Below are 20,457 nucleotides of genomic sequence, written 5' to 3' on the forward strand. Positions count from 1 at the left end.
ATCAATAATCCCAACCTTCAAAGTATCTTGTTTTGTAACATATATGGATAGGAGTAAAAAGTACAATATTGTAATTGTAGTGGAGTAGAAGTATGAATAAGCATGAAATGGCAATACTTAAATAAAGTACAAGTACCTATACATTTTACTTTAGTACAGACAGTTACTACATTTACAAAGCTCATTTCAAATGATTAGTTATTTATAATATTACTTCTGCACATCGTTGATGAGGATTTATCACAATGTAATGTTTTTTAACATTAACACTTAACTTAAATGGGTTTTCTCAATGTCAATTTGGTTCAATATATATACCAATCATGTAGATCAAGCTAAGAGACATGTTGCTTTGGTTTCCCCTCAGTGTCAGGGATCATCTGTTATTTTTTACTCATAAAGACATTTGGCGTGCCCTAGTACATCTCCATGTATCTGAAGTCCAGCTGAAAAGAGCTTTTCTCTCCTGCCACATTCCTTTCCTCCTCTCCGAGGCAGCTGGATTTCCCCACAGAGAAGGTGGGTGGATTTACAAACAGTAACTTAGCATTAGTTACAACAAATACGGAAAAACATCAGTGCTAATGCTGAAAAATGAAGAGCTTCAATTGACTTTATTGTAGGTTTTAACACACATATAACAGAAGTTGCTGAACGGAATACAATTGATAATTTATAGACATTTGATGTAAATTAAGATGAACCTCTCGAATGATACACCTGCAGTGAAGATGTTGCTGTATGTTTGCCTTACCGCTGATTGCACTACATAGCTGCCTTTAATAATTGACTGCTCCCAGCTGACCTTTCCAGTGCACCTGACTTTAATAAAGCACTAATTAGGAGCTGGCCATTTTAATTGGTTGTTAAACGCAGAGAACAATGAGACACTCAGCAGCCATCGAGGAAGACAAATGTCAGCATGAAGGAGAAATTAGTCTAAATCCTTAATACTATTTGAACCTTTTTATTTATTTATTTCCTTTCTTTCGGTATTTTATCTTATTTGTTGATACATGTTTCAGTTTACTGTTTTATTTTAACTTCTCTCTACAGCTCCCTGGACCCACCTCTGCATTAAACGTCCTCCATAAATAAAGTGGCCTTGCATGGATGTATGCATTTGCTCGGCTTTTGTTATATTTTATTTAAAAAAAATCTAATTTCACATTTTAAAAGAACCATATTGATCTGTTTCTAGCATTGGGCCGTTTTTAACACTTCGAAAAACATATTTAACAATGTATGTGACTTAATAACTTCCTCCACTTTTAGGAATACTGCTGATAAACAATATTTTTAAACATAATAGATGTTTCATATTTCACCATTGGTTTTGAAAGCAGTGTATCCCAAACAAGTCCATTACATTTTTAAAAGTTTTATATTTTTGTTCACAAGAGTCCTTACAAGTAAATTCCTCCGGTCTAAATGTCTTTATCAGTGACATCGTTCAGCTGTCCTGAAATGTGTCTTCCATTCTTTTTGAGAAAGGAAACGTTCACGGCCGATCTGTGCACCTTATTGATTTTGAGCGTAAAATCGATACATTTCATCGTCTTGATAGGATTAACGGTTTCAAGTTCAACATTTTTAATTGGATTTCTACTTTCTACAATGTGAGCTTATTTGAAAATCAATACGCCAATCAATACCTCCTTTTTCAGGAAGTTCAGCAGCGGAGCTGAAAATGGAGGAACGTAGCAGACACCTGCTACTGGAAGCACACACACATTTGACTCACTGAGGTCTGAAATATCTAATTATGCCTTTATTAACAGTGACAACGAAGACAATAATAGTTTCTCACTATGTCAACGTTTCTACCCAAGATTAGGTCTGTGAGAAACACTAGTTTTAAAGATTGAAAAAGCAGATTGGATTGTTTTTTGCATTATTTACATGAAAAAAGAGCATTTCCTTAATGATAAGAAAAACCACTACTACAAAACATTGATTATCAAACATTTTCGATCTTACCTGAAGCACTAAATACATAAAAAGTCCTCTAAGTAAAGCATAACTGATCTTTGGGGATGACCCTATAATCACCAACTCGTATAAGCAAAATGGCCCATATGGATGGAAATCTAAAAATGATCGTGCTAACCCATAATTTGTGATCGGATCATAAATCATATCTTCGAGACTTAATCCGTGTCTAGGCTTGGCGAAATGGCACAGAACACGCCAAGCCACTAACTCCAAACCCAGACAGGTAAACAGCCTCGTATCTGAGAGATAACTGATGCAAGCATATAGTTTATGTTTATAAAGCATGTGGCTAATTATTTCTTTTGTTCAGCCAGATGTCATAGACTGTAAGAGTAGCAGGTGGTCACTTATTTAATTAGTCCAGTTGAACAACCATTATCAGAGATTAGAAGCACATTTAACCCAGGCCGCTGCAGCCTGCTATTATCTGCACGGGACTCTTAATATGCCACAGCCCAAACTCACTAATTAAATTCCTGCCAGGCTCATTAAAACACTCTGGTGTGTTTGTGTTAGTAAATTATGTCATAAAAACTGGTTTGGATGTTAGTTCTGAAAACAATACAATAAGTAGAATTTGTTCCAGGACTATATTAGATGGTTTCATTCATCCCTTAATTCTATCTATTAAAAAAAAGCACAACCCTTCAAAAGCATCAGTCATAAAAAAGCATAATCCCGGACTCACAACTAAGTTAGTGATGACCTTATTGAGGCTGTGGACAAATCAACATCTTTGGTTGGTTAAGATATGGAATTGCAGATTATGCAAGGAAACTCTCACAATAAGTTATACTGTAATATACATCTGCGATTCAATATAATTATTTGTTTCCTAACAGAATGTAAGGAAAACTGATTACAGGATGTTTTAGGATATTCGTGATATGCCCTTTCTATATTGTACAATGGCTTCTAACACCCAGCCTTTTAGGGTTGCCGAGGTCAATACAATGTGCGTGTGTGTATGTGCGTGTGTGTATGGCCGTGTGTTCAGTGTATGTTTAAAACATGTAACCATTTTAGACAATGCACATAGATTATGTTCACGGATCATGCACACATTACACACGCCTCACTGAGACATTAAATGAGACAATGGCAAGAACTGAACTGCTGCTCTTATTTTGACTTGACACACAATGCACTGGGAGAATCAGCCTGTCTGACTTTAATGACCTAGAATCAGGCATTTACTGCAACATTGGCTAGTCTTTGGAATAAAAAAGGAAATATATTTTCCATGACAGAACATATTAGATTATTTTTAATTTAAATGCTACTAGTCTAAGGTAAATAATGATCTCGATAAGTACTAGACGTGTTGAACAGGATCAATCTTGTCATGTCTGACTGAGGGCCTCTGTCATTACATTACACATTTTACGGCTGATTACTTCACTTAATAGACAAAGGGAAGCAATTTGTTGGCCGTCTTTGAAGACGCTCCATCTACTCCTTCTATTCAGACATTGCTCTCCAATATGGGAATGTCCAAAGATTCAAACTGCTGGAAGGATTTTATAAATTGTTTGTCAAGTATACTTAAATGTAAAACTCTGCTTGTGTGATGCCCCTGTGGGTTCATCTGGAGAGGCTGTGGCTGTGCTGTGTCCAGCCTTGATTGCAGTAACTCAGGGCACCTGGGTCTGGTGCCCTGCAGCTATTTAAAGGCTCTCTGCTCCTCTCTGTCTCTCTCTGCTTTTCCCTACAGGCTGCTGGTTTTGTTGAGTATATGCTGTTGTTACTTTATGCACCTCAACACCCTCACACATACACGTCCATGCAACCCTCACCCAGCATTTACACTACTGATACCACTGACGTCCACACCTCATGCTTTACTTATTGTTGCACTTCATTAATTTGAATTGTTTGGTTAAATAAACATATTTTATTAACTGTTGATATGGTGTGTCTCCTTTGTTGTGGCCTTTTGAGCCAGGTCATAACAGCTTGTAATATAACCGGAGGACTTTATTTATCACAAACACTTTGTACTTTGAGTTAATAGAACAAGAATATGATGTTTTATATACCCACAATTAAACCGTTTCCATAGGCATTTATAAACAAAAATAAATGTATGACATATTCATTGTGTATTTATTTAATTCACAAAACGTAACAGGTTTGAATCATAAACAATAAAGCTTGAAACACATTTGGAGTACAGCAAAAGGACAGTGTGAAGAAAAATGTACAGATACCAACTGAGAGCCCTGGGGGACGCCAGATAACACACCTCCAGTCTGCAGCTCTGTATTCAAATCTAACAAACTCAGACCAGTCTTATACTGTAAATGAAAAAACTGTAAAACTACACAAAGCAGCTACAGTAGTGTTAATCCTGGCTGAGGTTACTGAAGTATTGATGTTAAGTAAATGCTGGTTAGTACGTCATCTATCCAGTTTACATACTTCAAAATACATTTGAGAATTCCACTACTGTTGTAACAATACAATGGCTTTTACTTGTACACAATGCTTATTGCTTTTAAAACATATTTCTAAAAGTGATCGGTACCTCTTTATTAAATGACAATCATACACATTTGCCCAGTCTTTATCCCACCGCAAAATAAAACAAATCACAAACAAGAACCTGAATCCGAGTTATAAAAAACACTTATCAACACACACTCGTGCAAAAGCAAACAATCTGATTTAAAATATGAATAAAACACAAATACAATAACTTTAAATTGAGACTTCCTTTCAATAGATCCAGTAAAACTCACTGAGTACCAGTGTGAAAATCAGTGCATAATACTGAACCTCTACCTTCATACATTTGGTGAAACATGCATTTACTGAATGCTTGTTGACTATTGCAACGTTTCCCCAGGTCTTTGGCTTTTATGGAGACCAACGTGATAATGATGATGTACCGTGAGAGTAAAAATAACACCTATAAAAGGCACTTAAAACTACTTGGATATTGTTATATTTCCCACACTTGGCAAGCTTTGTTTACGTACAGGTTTATCTATAGGATTGTCAAGTTTTACACACTGTGACAACCACGCTTTATAAGTATGCAATGAATCATCTTCTCCTTATATATCCTGTTAAATGATTCAATAACATCTCTAAACAGTACCATAGCTTTACAGCAAAACCAGCATACATAAATCAGTGTTTTGTCAAGTGTCACCACATGTAGACTTATCTGCTAGTTGTTGTTCTATTATTAAAGTTATCCATTCACATACATTCAGACACATTTAAAACTTAACTTTAAAAGCACATAAACCACAAATTCTAGTCAGGAGTAATAAAATGAGAGAAATTAATTTGTGCTCATGCATTGTAAGTGCTATGGTCGATAGACTGAGTTAAAGGAAAAGTTAGATATTCAAGTATTTACTAATATTTATTTATACAGACTTAGATGAGAAGATTGATATCATTGTATTTTCCCAAAAAGTCAAACTATTCTTGCAACATAAACAAAGTGGTTTATCTTTGAGGATAACATTTGACACTTAAACCCTTTCAATAAGAGTTACACAACAGGATATGATAAGGTGATAATATTAATTGGCTGTGGAATGTCTATTATACTCAGAGAAACATCTTGATTATACAGCAGGTTTGACTACGACATTTACAGCCTTGACCGATAGTATAAAGTTGTTTCTACGTTTTTTCCATGGCACGGTGAAGTGCTAACTGTTGGCTTGCTACTACACACCTTCATACCTGGCCTGTCATGTGTGTCATAAAAATGTCATGTATCAGTATTCAAGTTATGGACTTTGCTCTTTGATCAAGCGTCATAAAACATCCCTTAATAGATAAAGCGTTCAGAGAACAATCCAAGAGAAACATTCATGAATCATCGTATGATCACAGGTTAAAGGATATCCAGATCCCTTCACTATTCACAATAAGATCACCAACCAGAACACATAGAAAAACTGCTCATGCATGACAAATCAAAATGGCATAGTTAAAAGAAACAAGGCACACACTTTATACAAAAACACGCCTTTCTTAGAGTCACTCTGGTTCTGTCTGTAGCTGATTAAAGGTCAGTAGTGAAGGCTCTTTGTCAAAGTAACCTGAGAGGGGTCCCTTTCGCCAGCTTTTCCATTCCTTCGAATAGCCATTAAAAGTGTTTTCAAAATGCTGAAAGTAGCAGTCACAGTGAGTAAAAAAAGGAACATTTTCCCATCACTCCCTTAGGGGTTTCTCAACCCTGTTTACTGTCAGGCCTTGTGGAGAAAGGCAAAACAAAGAAGAAAAAAAGCGGAGAATATCCACAAGCCTGCTGCCCGGCTCCAACAGCACAAAAGAGGATGGTGAAGGCGAGCAGATGGATTCAAAGTGTGTTTTCAGTGTTTCATCATGGCAGCACCTACCATCTGTGCAGGCAGGAGGTACTGTGGACCTACCGGCCCTAGACGTGGGTGCGGAATTGGTGACTGGCTTGGATCGGCTGCCTGCTTCGGAGCGGGATGAGCCACAGGAGTTTCCAGCGAGTGCCACAAACTTCAGTGAGCGCCCACTGCCAGGATTTCTTTGAGCCATATCTAAAAAGAAAAATAATTCATGTTAAAACTTGAGATTCCCCCTGAGAGAGAGACCAGCAGGAAGAAAAGTTGCATAAAGCTGTTTTGTCTTTCTCTTTTAAGCAGCGTTTTTTGTGTTGCATTTATTTTCTGGTAATGTTCTTAGTAATTCTTATTTTGTATTATTTGTTTTGGATATTCTTATGTGTCTTTTTATTGGCATTTTTTCAAAAGCTGCAACACGTCTCTCCTTATTGACATTTGTTGGTCTGTTCTGGTGTAGCCTGTTTGTGCTTGTAAGAGCTGAAGCTAGCAGCCGGTTAGCTTAGCATAAAGCCTGTCCTGAGCAAGCCCGCTTTGTCCAGAGGTAATACAAGTCAAATTAGATATCACATTTTCAGTGAGCTTTATATGTGCTGTTAGATGAATTGTTTTTTAAAACCTTTTTATACAGAGTGAGGCTAACTGTTTCCCCTATGTTCCTTTCCTTATGCTAAGCTAAATGGCTGCTTGCTCCAGCATGGTGTCGATTTCTGAGCTAACTCAACAAGATAGAGAATAATTGACACTTTGGGACCAGCAAAGTTAAACATACTCACACTTCATTTGAGAACTGAGCCATCTTCTCAATGGTAGTAGTATCCTGTAGGGGGTGCAAAGCAAAATTAAAATATATTTTTCGTATATAGAAACTTTCCTCTAAATAACCAACCAACAGCTTGCCAACAGTGTTTTGTAGCTAAGCTGAGTATGGATGTTTCTAACATTACAGCTTTGACAACATTCTTGAAGAAAGCTTGAAAATGACTTTGGCTTGTACTAGAATTATGTCATGGAAAATATCACAAATGCAATTCTTCATATCTTGCTGGTAAATGTTGTCATTGACAGGATGCACGAACACTTGCAGGCGCACACACACATTCACACACCGCCTGGGCCCAGTTGTTCTTTCTTGCTTCTTTCCTATTGATCACTCCATTACTGGCATTGATTGTTTTATTTGTGTGTATAATGTCATTTGGTTGAGTCTGCAGCTTTGTGTGCTGCTGTCTAGTTTGCTCGATTGTTCTTCAAAAGACAGAACTTGCTTCAATAGGACAAACAAGTTCAATTATAAAGCAAAAAAGTACCATTTGAAAGCTCCTACAAACTAATGGTTTTAGATTTACATAAGCTTGGAAGTAATTACTGCAGTCTGTTAAGAAAAGACATAATATTCCGTCTTAATCACAGCAGAAGATGTCATTTGAAACATGATAATTCTGTGTTTAGTCCTCACTGTGTACTCACAGAGAGGATGCCAGCCATCTGAGTGTAAAACAAGCTGCTCATGCCACCAAACATCATGAGACCCATCAGCGTTGAGACTCTCATCAGAGCCAGTTCATGGCGAGTTGTAAACTTCTCCTGGTGGAAGGAAACAGAACACTACATCTCTTATATTTGTTTTTGCAACTGATTCTTACAGGATGGAGCATTGCATCAAGCACTTTAACCTTCATGCCTCACATCACAAAGGAAACTTTTGCTCCTTTCTTTTAATATAATTGTGTCTGTTCTAATGCAGATGGCCTGATGGGTGTGTTTTTGTTCCAACTTTAAAGTTTAACCTCAGCTCCTTTAATACAAGTCTACAATAAAGTGCGTCACTAAAAAACAGATAGTAAGAATCTTGAGTAAAACATTTCTCCATTAAAACCAACATTTCTAGTTAGGGCTGATTTCCTGCTAAAAAAAAAGTTATTGTTGTAAATAACCATTCCCATATTATGAGAGAACATTTGTTATTTTCACAACAACCAAATATCATGTACAAAAAATTTAATTTAAATGGGTAAATGTATGATAAAGAATGAACATTTGGCAATAATCAGGACTAAAGTTGATTCAAATATTATTTCTGTGAAAGTAAAACATAATATAACAATATCCTCAGTTTTTTATGCATTTATTTTTGTCCTGTAAAGACATTTAAAGGGATACACAAGGATTATGATGAATGGATACTGATACACATGTCTGAAATACAATTTGTAAACTCCAAAATCATTTTTCTGTCAAATGAAGGTATGATTTACTGATTTTCCTGCAGAATGTACCTGGTCTAGTCCTGTGAGTGGCTGGAAGTAATAGTACTGGCAGAAGTCCAGCACCAGGGTGAACAGACTGAGAACCTGAGTGTAGAAACAGAGCTGCAGGAAGAGCCAGTGGTTGTCTTCTCCCACACAGTTATTGATCCTGGAAAGAAGTAAACAGGATTTAAAACATGACATCATGTGTGTGTGTGTGTATGTGTGTGTGTGTGTGTGTGTGTGTGTGTGTGTGTGTGTGTGTGTGTGTGTGTGTGTGTCCTTACCAAGGACAGTGGTGGTCCATTTTGCGCACACAGTGGCCACAACGACTGCAGTGGTGGGACCTTTTGGGTCTCATCAAGTTGCATTTATTGCACAACTCCCAGTGCTCTCGCTCTGTGACACAAACATATCACCTGTAGTATTATATATCATTAGGTGACACAGTAATAGCATATTTACAGACTGAATGAGAAGTATTCGCTGATATCCATTTCACATGCTTATCAATTCCTATTAACGATTGCCAGCATGTTTTTCCCACAGATGCTAAAAACTCTATTCAAATCTTTCTTGTAACACATGACTATATTTCTACGGAAGAATTGTGCATTTAATCAGTCAGTTTTATATTTGTTTTTCAAGTGATTTCCTTCTAAGAAAAGGAGCATTTTATTGTAATGTGTTCATATGTAGTTGGGACGATATTCTACAATGTATGACAACAATAAAGATTGGTATAATTAAAATATGTAATTCTATTCAAGTGACATGTAATGTAATGTAATGTATTCCCTAAATCTGACACCCTGGATGTGGATCCATACCGGAGTGAGGTATTTTGGGGTCTACAGGAAGACGGCCAGGATCCGCCGTAGAAGCTCTGAAGAGGGCCGCCAAGCAGAGTCCTGATGCAATGTAATAACCTGAGGGAATACACAGTGGTCAATTCCTTCCCCAACCGTTGAGAAATGTTCTTTTGAATCTATTTATCTGTGTCTCAAAAAGGATACGCACAAACTACGATGGCCCAGGGGATGTGTCCCTCGTTGTAGTGTGGAAGCAGAACCAGTTTAGGGATGAAGAAGGTGTTGTAGAGCCAGATCCCAAACACCATGCTGATACACAGCCAGCCCATAGGGTCCACCACAAAGTGCAGTCGTAGCTTCATGGCTGCTGGGAAACCTGCAAACGACACACACAGATCTGCTTTTAGATACTTGGGAGGAGATCTTCAGATATCAGACAGATTGTGGCTGATAGAACAGCCCCTGACCTCACACATCTTGAAAAACTTGACATACATGTTTTACTGGATTGTTATTATTCCTTTGCATTAACAGAGAGGGAGAGTAACAATGAGTTGCAGCCTTACGTTTTTGACTTACAAATTAAATTGTAACATAGTTCCCTGTATTGTTATCCATGTATTTCTTTTGTTTTTAGAATTGATTGATAGCATTGACTGGTTAGTTTGTTTGCTTGCTTTGTGTGCTTCTTTTTTCATTTAATCAATGTGTTGGTTGTATGTAACTTTTACATTTGTTGTACTTTTCCTGAAGTAAAAGGGATTGTCGTATAAGTCTATGGCTTCACAACCTCTCCTGTCACTCTCCTGTTATGTCACTTATTAAATTATTACATGGAAATTAATAATATGTTATCTATTGCATTTCACAAGTAACCTTCCCAACACTGTGTGAAAGACTATCATCATCATCAGTGGTACCATTGATTTAATCAAAGCTGTGACATTTTGCTTTAAATATTGTAACATAGCATTGAAAATGTTTCTGTATATGACTGACCAAAAGCCAAATGGAATGATTGAGATATCTAACATGGGTTGAAGAGGGAATATTGGTCAACACAGGCCTACTACTACTACTTTGTCATGAAGCAGGTGTCTATAAACAAGCCCAGCCCTAACCACCTCACATCACCTTACACATATTTTAAACATGATCAGTTTGAGCTAATATAGCCCAGCCTGACAGCCCTGATGATAAACCTGCTAATATGCACTGGTAACCTTGTTATTGGCCAGCCTCGCCTGCTCCATCCTTCATACTGCTGACAACACTGGAGCCGCGATGGGCTTGGCTCTATAGCTTCACTGTCAGCTAACAGAAGCGTGCTAACGTGATTTAATTACATCATGTTCATATACAAATCACACAATTCAACGTAAGTCATGATATCCTACAATAAAATGAAAAGATACATACTTTTTTCGTGCTGTCCTATTCCTTATTCGGGCACGTATCATCAGTGTATCTACTTCCTCATCCGAGCCTCTGTGGGCTGGACAGGAGCAGCGGTGTGACACCTGCAACAAAATAAAACACACTTCCGGTTTTACTACAAAATAAAACATTCTGATTACGAAATAATTATTGATGTTTTTAATTTACCAGAAGAACAATTAACTTCTGCCACATAAATAACTAAAACAATTAATTAAAATAACAACTTTTGGTTTGACTTTTCCAAATGTAAAGAAACATACGGAAGAGGATTAGGGCCACATAAAACATTTTTTTGTGAGGATTTGAAAAAATATATTTTTTTTTTTGTTCTGAGAAAAAAGTCAGAATTCTGACTTTAATCTCAGAATTCTGACTTTTTTCTCAGAACAAAAAAACATTTTTTTTTTTGGGAGAAAAAAAGTCAGAATTCTGACTTTAATCTCAGAATTCTGGCTTTTTTCTCAGAACAAAAAAAAAACATTTTATTTGGGAGAAAAAAGTCAGAAATACCGGTAACTGTAGAACCAGCTTCACTGCGATTTACACATTGCAGATGGTTGTAAAATGACTTATTATGGTTTCCTCTTGGACCCCTCTGGCGCGCAGAAATTCACTCACGTCCTCCATTGTTGCCTACTGCAATGTGTAAATCGCAGTGAAGCTGGTTCTACAGTTACCGGTATTTCTGAGAAAAAAGTCAGAATTCTGAGAAAAAAGTCAGAATTCTGAGATTAAAGTCAGAATTCTGACTTTTTTCTCAGAACAAAAAAAAAAATATTTTTTTTCAAATCCTCACAAAAAAATGTGTTATGTGGCCCTAATACTCTTCCGTAGAAACACAAGTCAAACAGACTACTTAAAATATAAATACATTTTAGGTTTTAATCTTATTCCATTTGCCTCTTTCGACTACACACATTTTGTTTCAAAAACGTAATGAAGCCTGTGTTTGGTGGGAGCTTATGAATGCTAGAATCGGAATCTTTATGCTTTTATTTGAACAAAACACGTTTCCTGTTGTATACTGGTTGTTTTCGGCAGCTTGATAAACAGGTGGGCGGTGGACTCTCTTGAGCGCAGTGCAGTAGCAGCAGCAGTGACAACAGTTTGCTGCCATCTTCTGGTGATAAATGATTATTACATCTCGAGGCCATCCACTTAAATCCTATTATAAAAGATGATAAAGAAACATTACATTATTATAACATAAAATAATACATCTTACAGACTTAGCTTTATGAATGTAAAGTAAAAACTATAAATGGCAGTCTGCTAAACCTAGGTTTTTGTTTTCAAAGTAGCATTATGCTAACATTTAACATTCTTAGTTTAAGTGAATAGTTTCCATAACATGTAGGCCTACTGAATTTTCCGAATGGATACTAGAAAATCCAACCCTTACAGTCATTTTCTTTTGCTCACGAAATAATTCATTACGAAATTGTGACTTTTAATCTTTATATATATTCTATGCTTTTAATATGTATTCAGTTTTCCATGTTCTACTTCCTGTGACAGTTAGCGCAATTACATGACAGTGACGTAATTCTACTTCCGCTAGCATTAGCGGCCGGTGTTTGTTGACAGCAACGCCGCATATCACAACTCAACTGTGGTAGTTCGTCGTGTTGTTGGGACAAAATGGCATCATCTAGCTCATACAAACTCCGGTGCTCCATCCCGGGCCATGAGATGGATGTAAGGGGACTCGCGAGTGCTGTTTTTCCAGAGGGAGCTTTTGTGTCTGTGTCCAGAGACCGAACCGGAAGAGTCTGGGTACCAAACTCAAGGTAGCTAGCATTAGCCTGCTACACACTAACTAATTGTGTTGGTCGGCGAGGTTTTAGTTTAGTTTATAATGACCTATCCTCACTTAACCAAAACAGTAGCAAGCCGATTAATAACGCCATTAAAGTTGCAGCTGTTTATTCACAAGTGTTAGCTTGGTAACGGCAGTTAAGTTAGCTAGCTGAGCGGTTTGCTAACGTTACTCAAATTAGCTTTGTCATTCATTCAACTGCAACTCCCAATGTACACAGCGCACATCTCCCAGGAGCTGTTAAAGTCCACCATATTTAGTTTGATGGACTGTTCATTTACTGAACTTTTTATAAGCCACAAAATTGACAACCACTTGTTCCTTCCAGTATTAAGTTACGAATTCACTCAAGATCTGTAAATGTTGAGGTTCTTATCTTTAACTCCACTACATTTCATAGGCAAATATTGTACTTTTTTTAAATCACACATTACACAAAAACATTCAGTCACTAGTTTCTACAAAGATTTAGATAAATAACACGAAATATTGTCAACAAAAAAAGACGATGTATTATTAGGACTTTATTGATCCCCTGCTGGCAGATATCACAAAATCTATCTACATATTAATCCAACAATACTTATTATTCTGATGGATAATTGTGAAATGGACTTTTTTGTTGTGTAATTTTACCTTTTGTACAATATTTTGTGTAAGTAATTATTTTAGTTTAATTATGTTAAATGTACATTTATGTTCTTCCACTACTTGTTTTCGCACAAATAACCACTGTCTTTGTTTTCTCTCACCCTCTCTTGACAGCCCTGATAACGGTTTCACAGAGATGCACAGTATTTCTGGCCACACCAATTTTGTATCCTGCGTATGCGTCATCGCTCCCAGTGAAACATATCCTCGAGGACTCATTGCCTCAGGTGGAAATGATAATAACATATGTGTGTTCACACTGGACCAAGCACAGCCGGTATTCACTCTCACAGGTCACAAAAACACAGGTGAGTAGTGCCTCACTGTGCACTCCCAGGTTGATTACATTCTAATAGGCATCTTATTTGTCATAATGTCGAGAAATCTCAGTTTTTCTGATTCAAACTATCTATGCTTACTCTCCACAGTTTGCACTCTGTCTTCTGGGAAGTTTGGCACACTTTTAAGTGGCTCCTGGGACACCACCGCCAAAGTGTGGCTCAATGAAAAGTGCATGATGACCCTGCAGGTACGCTGAAGCTTCTATGGTGCCACTCCGAATGTCTGGCTGTTTGTCAGATGTTGTTTTCTTTGATAGACTGTGGTTGACATTATCACTTTTACAACATGTCTCAATGTTGATTTGATATATGCAACTGTAACAAGCGATGTTTTTGATATGGTGTGTGGGACAGATTATAACCTTTGCTGGTTTATTTTTTCTACAGGGCCACACCGCAGCAGTGTGGGCAGTGGTCATCTTACCTGAGCAAGGCCTTATGCTGTCCGGATCAGCAGACAAGACCATAAAGCTTTGGAAAGCTGGTCGCTGTGAGAAAACGTATACAGGTGAGAGTTAGATTGACACATGTGAACCAATTCCTTTTTTTCTTTGTTTTTTGATCGGTGTGCTCAAACTAAAACTAAAGTGTAGCTGTTGATAAGTAGGGACAGCTAATTATGTCATTCTTTGATAATGAATAAACATCATTTTGGCTTATCTTTTTAATCTTTACAACAATAAACTACATTTTCTGGGAGCCCAGGGGTTTAAGGTTTAAATCTATGATAACAACACAACCGGTTTTCTCTCTTTTCAGGACATGAGGACTGTGTCCGAGGGCTGGCAGTGATCAGCGACACTGAGTTCTTCTCTTGCAGCAACGACGCAAGTATCAGAAGGTGGCTGGTGACTGGGGAGTGTGTACAGGTCTACTACAGCCACACCAACTACATCTACAGCATATCCGTCTTCCCCAATTGCCAAGGTTTGTTCCATTATATTGATATTTAAATGCCTATAAAAGAGCAGAATGGTGTGTGTAATGTTTGTAACGAACTGTACGACCATGGTCATTTATTGAACCGGAATTTGTTTAACTGACAGACTTTATTTATTGATCATCAGAAAGTGATACAACTCATTTACAACGTGGTCTCAAGTAGTGTTAATTTCGTTGACTAAAACTATGACGAAATATGTTCGTCAACGGCCTTTTTTTCCATGACGAAAACGAGACGATGACGAGACGGCACCGACGGCAGTAAACAATAACTGTAACGAAATCATCATGCAATATCGTTGACGAAAAGTGACGAGACGAAAATGTAGTTTACTAAATAAAATCTATGCCAAAATCTCTCTTTTACTTTCGTTGACGAAAAATGAGGAGACGAAATATTATCAAAGATAACGTTACATCTCTGATAGTCAGTTTTTCTCCCAGCAGTTCCATTTCCGGCGCTGCGGCAGCCGGGCAGCAGCTGTGTGTCCGTGCTGCGCGCGGCGGTAGATTTGAATTACACCGGGCAGCGGCAGAATATGATATGTCAGGTCATCATTGTAAATAAGAATTTGTTCTTAATTGATTTTCCTGGATAAATAAAGGTTCTACTACTACATGAACTGTCAAGAGGACTTGGGTCTAACTCATGGTCTAACTAACCTTATTTAACAGAAAATGAAATGGCAACAACAGGGCTTGGGAGCAGTGGTCGCACTCGCGTTAACCGAAGACCCCCCCCCCCGTCAGCGCGAGTGATTGATAAATTGTGCACTCGACGGATAATAATGGATTATGACGGAAATGTTACGATCCTGTCCGTCAAAATGACTGACAACGAAAAAGTCTAAAGCCACCACTGCTTGGGAGAAAGAAACGATGTGATATTTGGGCCCATTTTCGCTACAATGAGGCAGAGAAAAAAAGCGAATGCATTGTTTTATCAGAAGGGAAGCAATGTGGCCATAACACAGCTGGTGAAAACACCACAAACCTGAGCAGATCCTCTCTGCAAAGCTGCATTCTTAATCATTCAACCTGAGTTTTTCATCAAATAAGGACAAGATATAATCTTATTTATTTATATATACTAAAATGATAAATTATTGGTTTTGGCTAGACTAGTTTGACTGAAATGTTCTATATAATCTGATGACTAAAAAAGACTCAACCGGTTTCATTGACAAGAAGTAGACTAAAATAATTAGTTTTCTTTGACTAAAATAAGACTAAAATGCTCAGACTTTTAGTCGACTAAAACTTGACTTAAAAAAAACAGGATGAAGGTGACTAAATATGACTAAAACTAAAAAGGAAATTTAACACAGGACTAAGACTAAAACTAAATGAAAAAATAGCTGACGAAATTAACACTAGTCTCAAGAAGATGTAACAAGATGAAGACAAACACAAACAAACTTCCATCACTAAAAACTAAAATAGCTAAATTAGCACTTTTACTTGAAGTCAGTTTAGGACTGACTTCAATAAGCCTGTCAAATGTAAACACTTGAAAGACTGTAAGATGGTAGCTGGCTCAACCTGATTTCTAACTGATGCTTTTCCATTAGACTTTGTAACAACGGGAGAGGACAGGACTGTGAGGATATGGAGGCAGGGAGAGTGCTCTCAGACCATCCGTCTGCCCGCCCAGTCCGTCTGGTGCTGCTGTATTCTACCTAACGGCGATATAGCCATTGGAGCCAGGTAACAACTTTTTTTCTCTACTTTTCCTCTAGTGTCATTTCTGACATGACTCATGCAATCACGCAACATGATGGAGATTCTCAGATTTGTTCTGCTCCTGTGCTACAGTGACGGCATTATCCGCGTGTTCACGGAAGTCGTAGACCGCATTGCGAGTGCAGAGGACCTGCAGGCTTTTGAGGATGAACTCTCCAAAACCATCATTGACCCTAAGACGGGCGACCTCGGAGACATCAAAATTGAGGATCTTTCTGGAAGGGAACACCTTGAAGAGCCTGGTAAAGAAAGAGACGTTTATGTTATGATATTTACATCCAAGATGGCTCAATTCTGTCTGAAAATGAAAAAGACCCATTGCTATTTCTACATCGAGATTTTTTGGCTTATTTCCTCAAGGGAATCGTGACGGACAGACGCGTCTGATTAAAGAAGGAGATAAGGTGGAGGCATATCAGTGGAGTGTCAGTGATGCCCGCTGGATGAAAATCGGAGATGTGGTCGGGGGCTCCAACGCGACCTCCAAGAGTGTGATGTATGAAGGAAAGGTAATACCATAAACTTATTGAAAGGGCTGCAATGTACAATAAAATGTCCGAAAAATGTCCAAGGTGATATCTTTTAGTATCTTGTTTTCGTCCAAAACCCGAAGATATTCACTTATAATATAAAGAAAAAGCAGCAAATCTCCATATTTGGGTTGAGTTGCTGATCGACTTTCTGTCTAATGACTAATTTTAGCCAAGGTGAAATAAGCAAGCACGCTTGAAAAGAGTCATAAATGTCTCCTGATCTCCCCTCAGGAATATGACTTTGTCTTCACCATTGACGTGAATGAGGGCGGGCCGTCCATGAAGCTTCCCTACAACGTGGCAGAGGACCCTTGGCTGACAGCGCACAACTTCCTGCAGAAGAACGACCTCAGCCCCTCGTTCCTCGACCAGGTTGCCAATTTTATAATAGAGAATACCAAAGGACAGGTGGTGGGACCAAACCCGCCCGCCGGAGGAGACCCATTCACCGGAGGAGCTCGGTATATCCCCGGAGCTTCTGATGAGAGGTCAGCCTTTGGAGCTGATCCCTTCACAGGTATTTACTTCATTTACTTCTTAACAATCTGACCATCACTAGAGATGCTGTTTTTTTTACAGCCGTTTGATTTCTTTCTCGTCACAGGCTCCGGTCGCTACATCCCAGGGTCGGGTCCGAGCCCAATTGCTTCTTCAGGTGTGGCAGATCCCTTCACAGGTGAGTTACTACCTGAGGAATGTCTGATTTAATGAGAAAACTCAGTGTGAACTATGGGGAAAAAATTATAAAATTGAGAACAGGAATTAATTCGCAAGCTTGGATATGAAAAATATAATTTCAAATAAAAAAACGGTGTCCAAATATGCAAATACGCACACATTAAAAAATGTCAGGTCAAAAGTCTCACACAATGGCCTCTAAAGTTAAGCAATGGTTCGACTGGTTTGACATTAAGGATAGCTATAAAATGTATCAGATTTTCTGCAAACATTTGAGTTAGAAGCTGCTTTTTATTATTAACTAAGACAACGTATTTGTGTGTCACAATATCCTGATTTAAGCACAGTACATTTCTACTGAAAGAGTATGAATCATCATATTGCCCTTTTTAATGTTGAGTTTTCCATTCATTGATCCTTCCCTACTCTTCAGGCGGAAGTGCGTACTCCTCAGCAGCTCTCAGACAGGCGTCGACTAACATCTACTTCCCCAAAACTGATGGAGTGACTTTTGAACAAGCCAACTCCGCGCAGATCATTGGTGAGCATTTCAACTTTGGGATGTTCCACCAACTTTTAAATGTTTCAATAATCAACATTTACAATGAATTTATCGTCACATGGGTATTGTCCCAAAATGTCCCTGTTCTATAAACCCTCCTTACTGTGATGATGTGTTCTTTCCTCTCCAGCCAAGATAAAGGAGCTGAATGGAAGTGCCCCTCAGGAGTACAAGCTTTCCCAAGAGGCTCTGGAGAGTCTGGTGAGGCTGCTGGGGTCCATCTCTGAGCCCAACTCCTCCGAAGCTCCCCCAACCATCCAGGAGATCAACCTGCTGTGGAAGGCCTCTCACTGGCCTGAAGGTATAACCACAGCATTCCAACACTTTATGATAAATATATTTTTTTGGATTGAGGTAGTGGCAAGTTATGATCAAAATCAGAAAAGATTAACCTGAAAAACATTTCATATTTCTCCCGGCTTTTGATGTCATCAAAAAAACATGTCTTTTGCCACTTTAAGGTTCAATATTTTTCACAAACTAAACTCCGCTTTCTTTCCCTCTGGACCTTAGACATTGTGTTTCCTGTGCTGGACATTATGAGGCTGGCAGTGCGCCACCCGACGGTTAACGAGACCCTCTGCGGAGAGGCAGAGGGGGTCCAGCTGTGCAACCACCTGCTGAGCCTGATGAGCCCTGAGGGTCGCCCTGCCAACCAGATGCTGGCGCTGCGGACTCTGTGTAACTGCTTTATGGGCAGACAGGGCCGGGCCCTCCTCCTGGCCCAGCGAGAAACGGTTCTATCACGAGCTGCCGACCTGGCCGGCATCTGCAATAAGAACATCCACATTGCCCTGGCCACTTTGGTGCTCAACTACGCTAGCTGCCTGCACAGCCAACCAGATCTCGAGGCCAAGGCCCAGTGCCTGTCTGTGGCCAGCCGGGCTCTGGAGACGGTACAAGACAAGGAGGCTGTTTTCCGGCTGCTGGTGGCCTTGGGAACCATCGTGTCCTCGGACCAGTCAGCCAGAGAGCTGGCTCGCTCCCTGGGGGTCAACTCTCAGATTTCCAAATACTCATCTGTGTCCGACCCATCAAAGGTGGCCGAGTGTTGCAAGCTGGTTTTAAAAGAAATGCAATGATGTGAATGATTAGAAAAAAGCACTTCTTTCTTACGATCACTCTGTTATGCTTAATCGGTTGTGGTGGAGACTTCAATACTTGTATGTTCTGCAATAAAAAAGGACACATTAATGCTAAGCCTGTGTTTTCGATTACTGCACCACCTTTTTCAAGCCCCTTGACTAATTTGTTTGGAAATGTTGGGCAACTGCATGTAATAATTGATTATAAATGTGTGTGAAATATTATTAAAACACTGTAAAGTTAAATCACTATGCAAAAGGAAACTGGTGAAGGATATTGTGATTTCAGAATTTTCTAACTTTTCAGATGGCTAGTAAAATAATTGACTGCTACTTTGTAACCAGTAGACTACTTATTTGGTTAAAAAAACGATTTGCCACTAATAAGAAAAAGGAGTTGGTGCGCCACACACTTAATTATCCCTCCGATGGAAATTATCTGCAGTAATTAATGCTTTTTTGCATCAGTTTATGGTGAAGATCTTTATCCGTGTAAAGGAAAACAAAATGAAGGTGACATACATAATTTAAAATTAAATAGGCCATAATAGATTTGTGTGGATATGATTTCTGTATTTAGTTTCTTGGAGTGAGCTCTTTAAATGTTCATGTGACATTTATAAATAATAAATAACCCCTGGATTTTAATAACTCGTGTGTCAGTAAGATTTCTGCTCGTATTCAAAACGTGCTTTTGAGGTTGCGTACTGTACCGGAGGTGTTATTGTTGCAGCGGCCCTTCAAAAATAAAAGTCCTCCGTTACTTTGATCTCAGTCACACTTTTAATGCTAGGGCAAAAATACCAGCTTTAGTGTAAAACACCGACAAACTAAGCATGTAGTCCAATTTGTTATTTAAAAACGACCTGTACAACAGAAAAAGTTAAGAGGTCGCTGTAACTGAAGCTTCGAGAAATGAACCTATTTTCGAAACAATTGTTCAAGTGGTTCGATGCTTCACACAGAGCTTAATTTGCCCATCACTACCTTGTACAGCCTTTTTGTTATCGCAGCTCTCAACCATAGCTCTCAACATGCCCAGACGTATAATGATTTTCACCTGGTTTAATACTTTTCGCCTCATTCTGGTGTTGGTGACGTGTATTGTGCAAGACCAGAAGTGTAGTTCATGGAGCGATTTCACACAAAAATAAGTGTTACTTCACAGTTTTAGGACACACTTTTTTTCCCTTGACTTGCACAATTATCTTTTAAATTGACAAACATCGTGTAATTCATGGCACAATTCAAACGGGACCGAAACCCT

At 38.5% G+C, this 20,457-nt stretch overlaps 2 protein-coding genes across 3 annotated transcripts; one reads left to right on the forward strand and one right to left on the reverse strand.

Annotated features, from left to right (window-relative positions):
• Nucleotides 1–4,084: 4,084 nt before the first annotated feature.
• On the reverse strand, nucleotides 4,085–10,928 carry zdhhc21 (zinc finger DHHC-type palmitoyltransferase 21). The gene is made up of 8 exons (XM_034226739.1): nucleotides 10,816–10,928; nucleotides 9,605–9,772; nucleotides 9,415–9,513; nucleotides 8,872–8,983; nucleotides 8,615–8,753; nucleotides 7,806–7,922; nucleotides 7,112–7,155; nucleotides 4,085–6,533 (listed from the first exon to the last, which is right to left on the reverse strand). The coding sequence occupies exons 2-8, from the start codon at nucleotides 9,756–9,758 to the stop codon at nucleotides 6,401–6,403; spliced, it is 798 nt and encodes a 265-aa protein (XP_034082630.1). The 5' UTR covers nucleotides 9,759–9,772; nucleotides 10,816–10,928; the 3' UTR covers nucleotides 4,085–6,400.
• Nucleotides 10,929–12,368: 1,440 nt separating this feature from the next.
• Nucleotides 12,369–19,838, forward strand: plaa (phospholipase A2-activating protein). Of its 2 annotated transcripts, XM_034226851.1 has the most exons (13): nucleotides 12,369–12,626; nucleotides 13,421–13,614; nucleotides 13,735–13,835; nucleotides 14,035–14,155; nucleotides 14,407–14,574; nucleotides 16,161–16,296; nucleotides 16,405–16,574; nucleotides 16,693–16,841; nucleotides 17,097–17,382; nucleotides 17,470–17,541; nucleotides 17,977–18,084; nucleotides 18,236–18,406; nucleotides 18,619–19,838. In XM_034226851.1, exons 1-13 carry the CDS (start codon nucleotides 12,478–12,480, stop codon nucleotides 19,185–19,187), a joined length of 2,394 nt encoding a protein of 797 aa, XP_034082742.1. In that variant the 5' UTR covers nucleotides 12,369–12,477; the 3' UTR covers nucleotides 19,188–19,838. The 2 variants fall into 2 exon arrangements, with proteins under 2 accessions (XP_034082742.1, XP_034082809.1); XM_034226918.1 differs by lacking the exon at nucleotides 17,470–17,541.
• Nucleotides 19,839–20,457: the final 619 nt, after the last annotated feature.

The sequence above is a fragment of the Gymnodraco acuticeps genome, unplaced genomic scaffold, assembly GCF_902827175.1.
Source record: "Gymnodraco acuticeps unplaced genomic scaffold, fGymAcu1.1, whole genome shotgun sequence".
Taxonomy (NCBI): Eukaryota; Metazoa; Chordata; class Actinopteri; order Perciformes; family Bathydraconidae; genus Gymnodraco; species Gymnodraco acuticeps.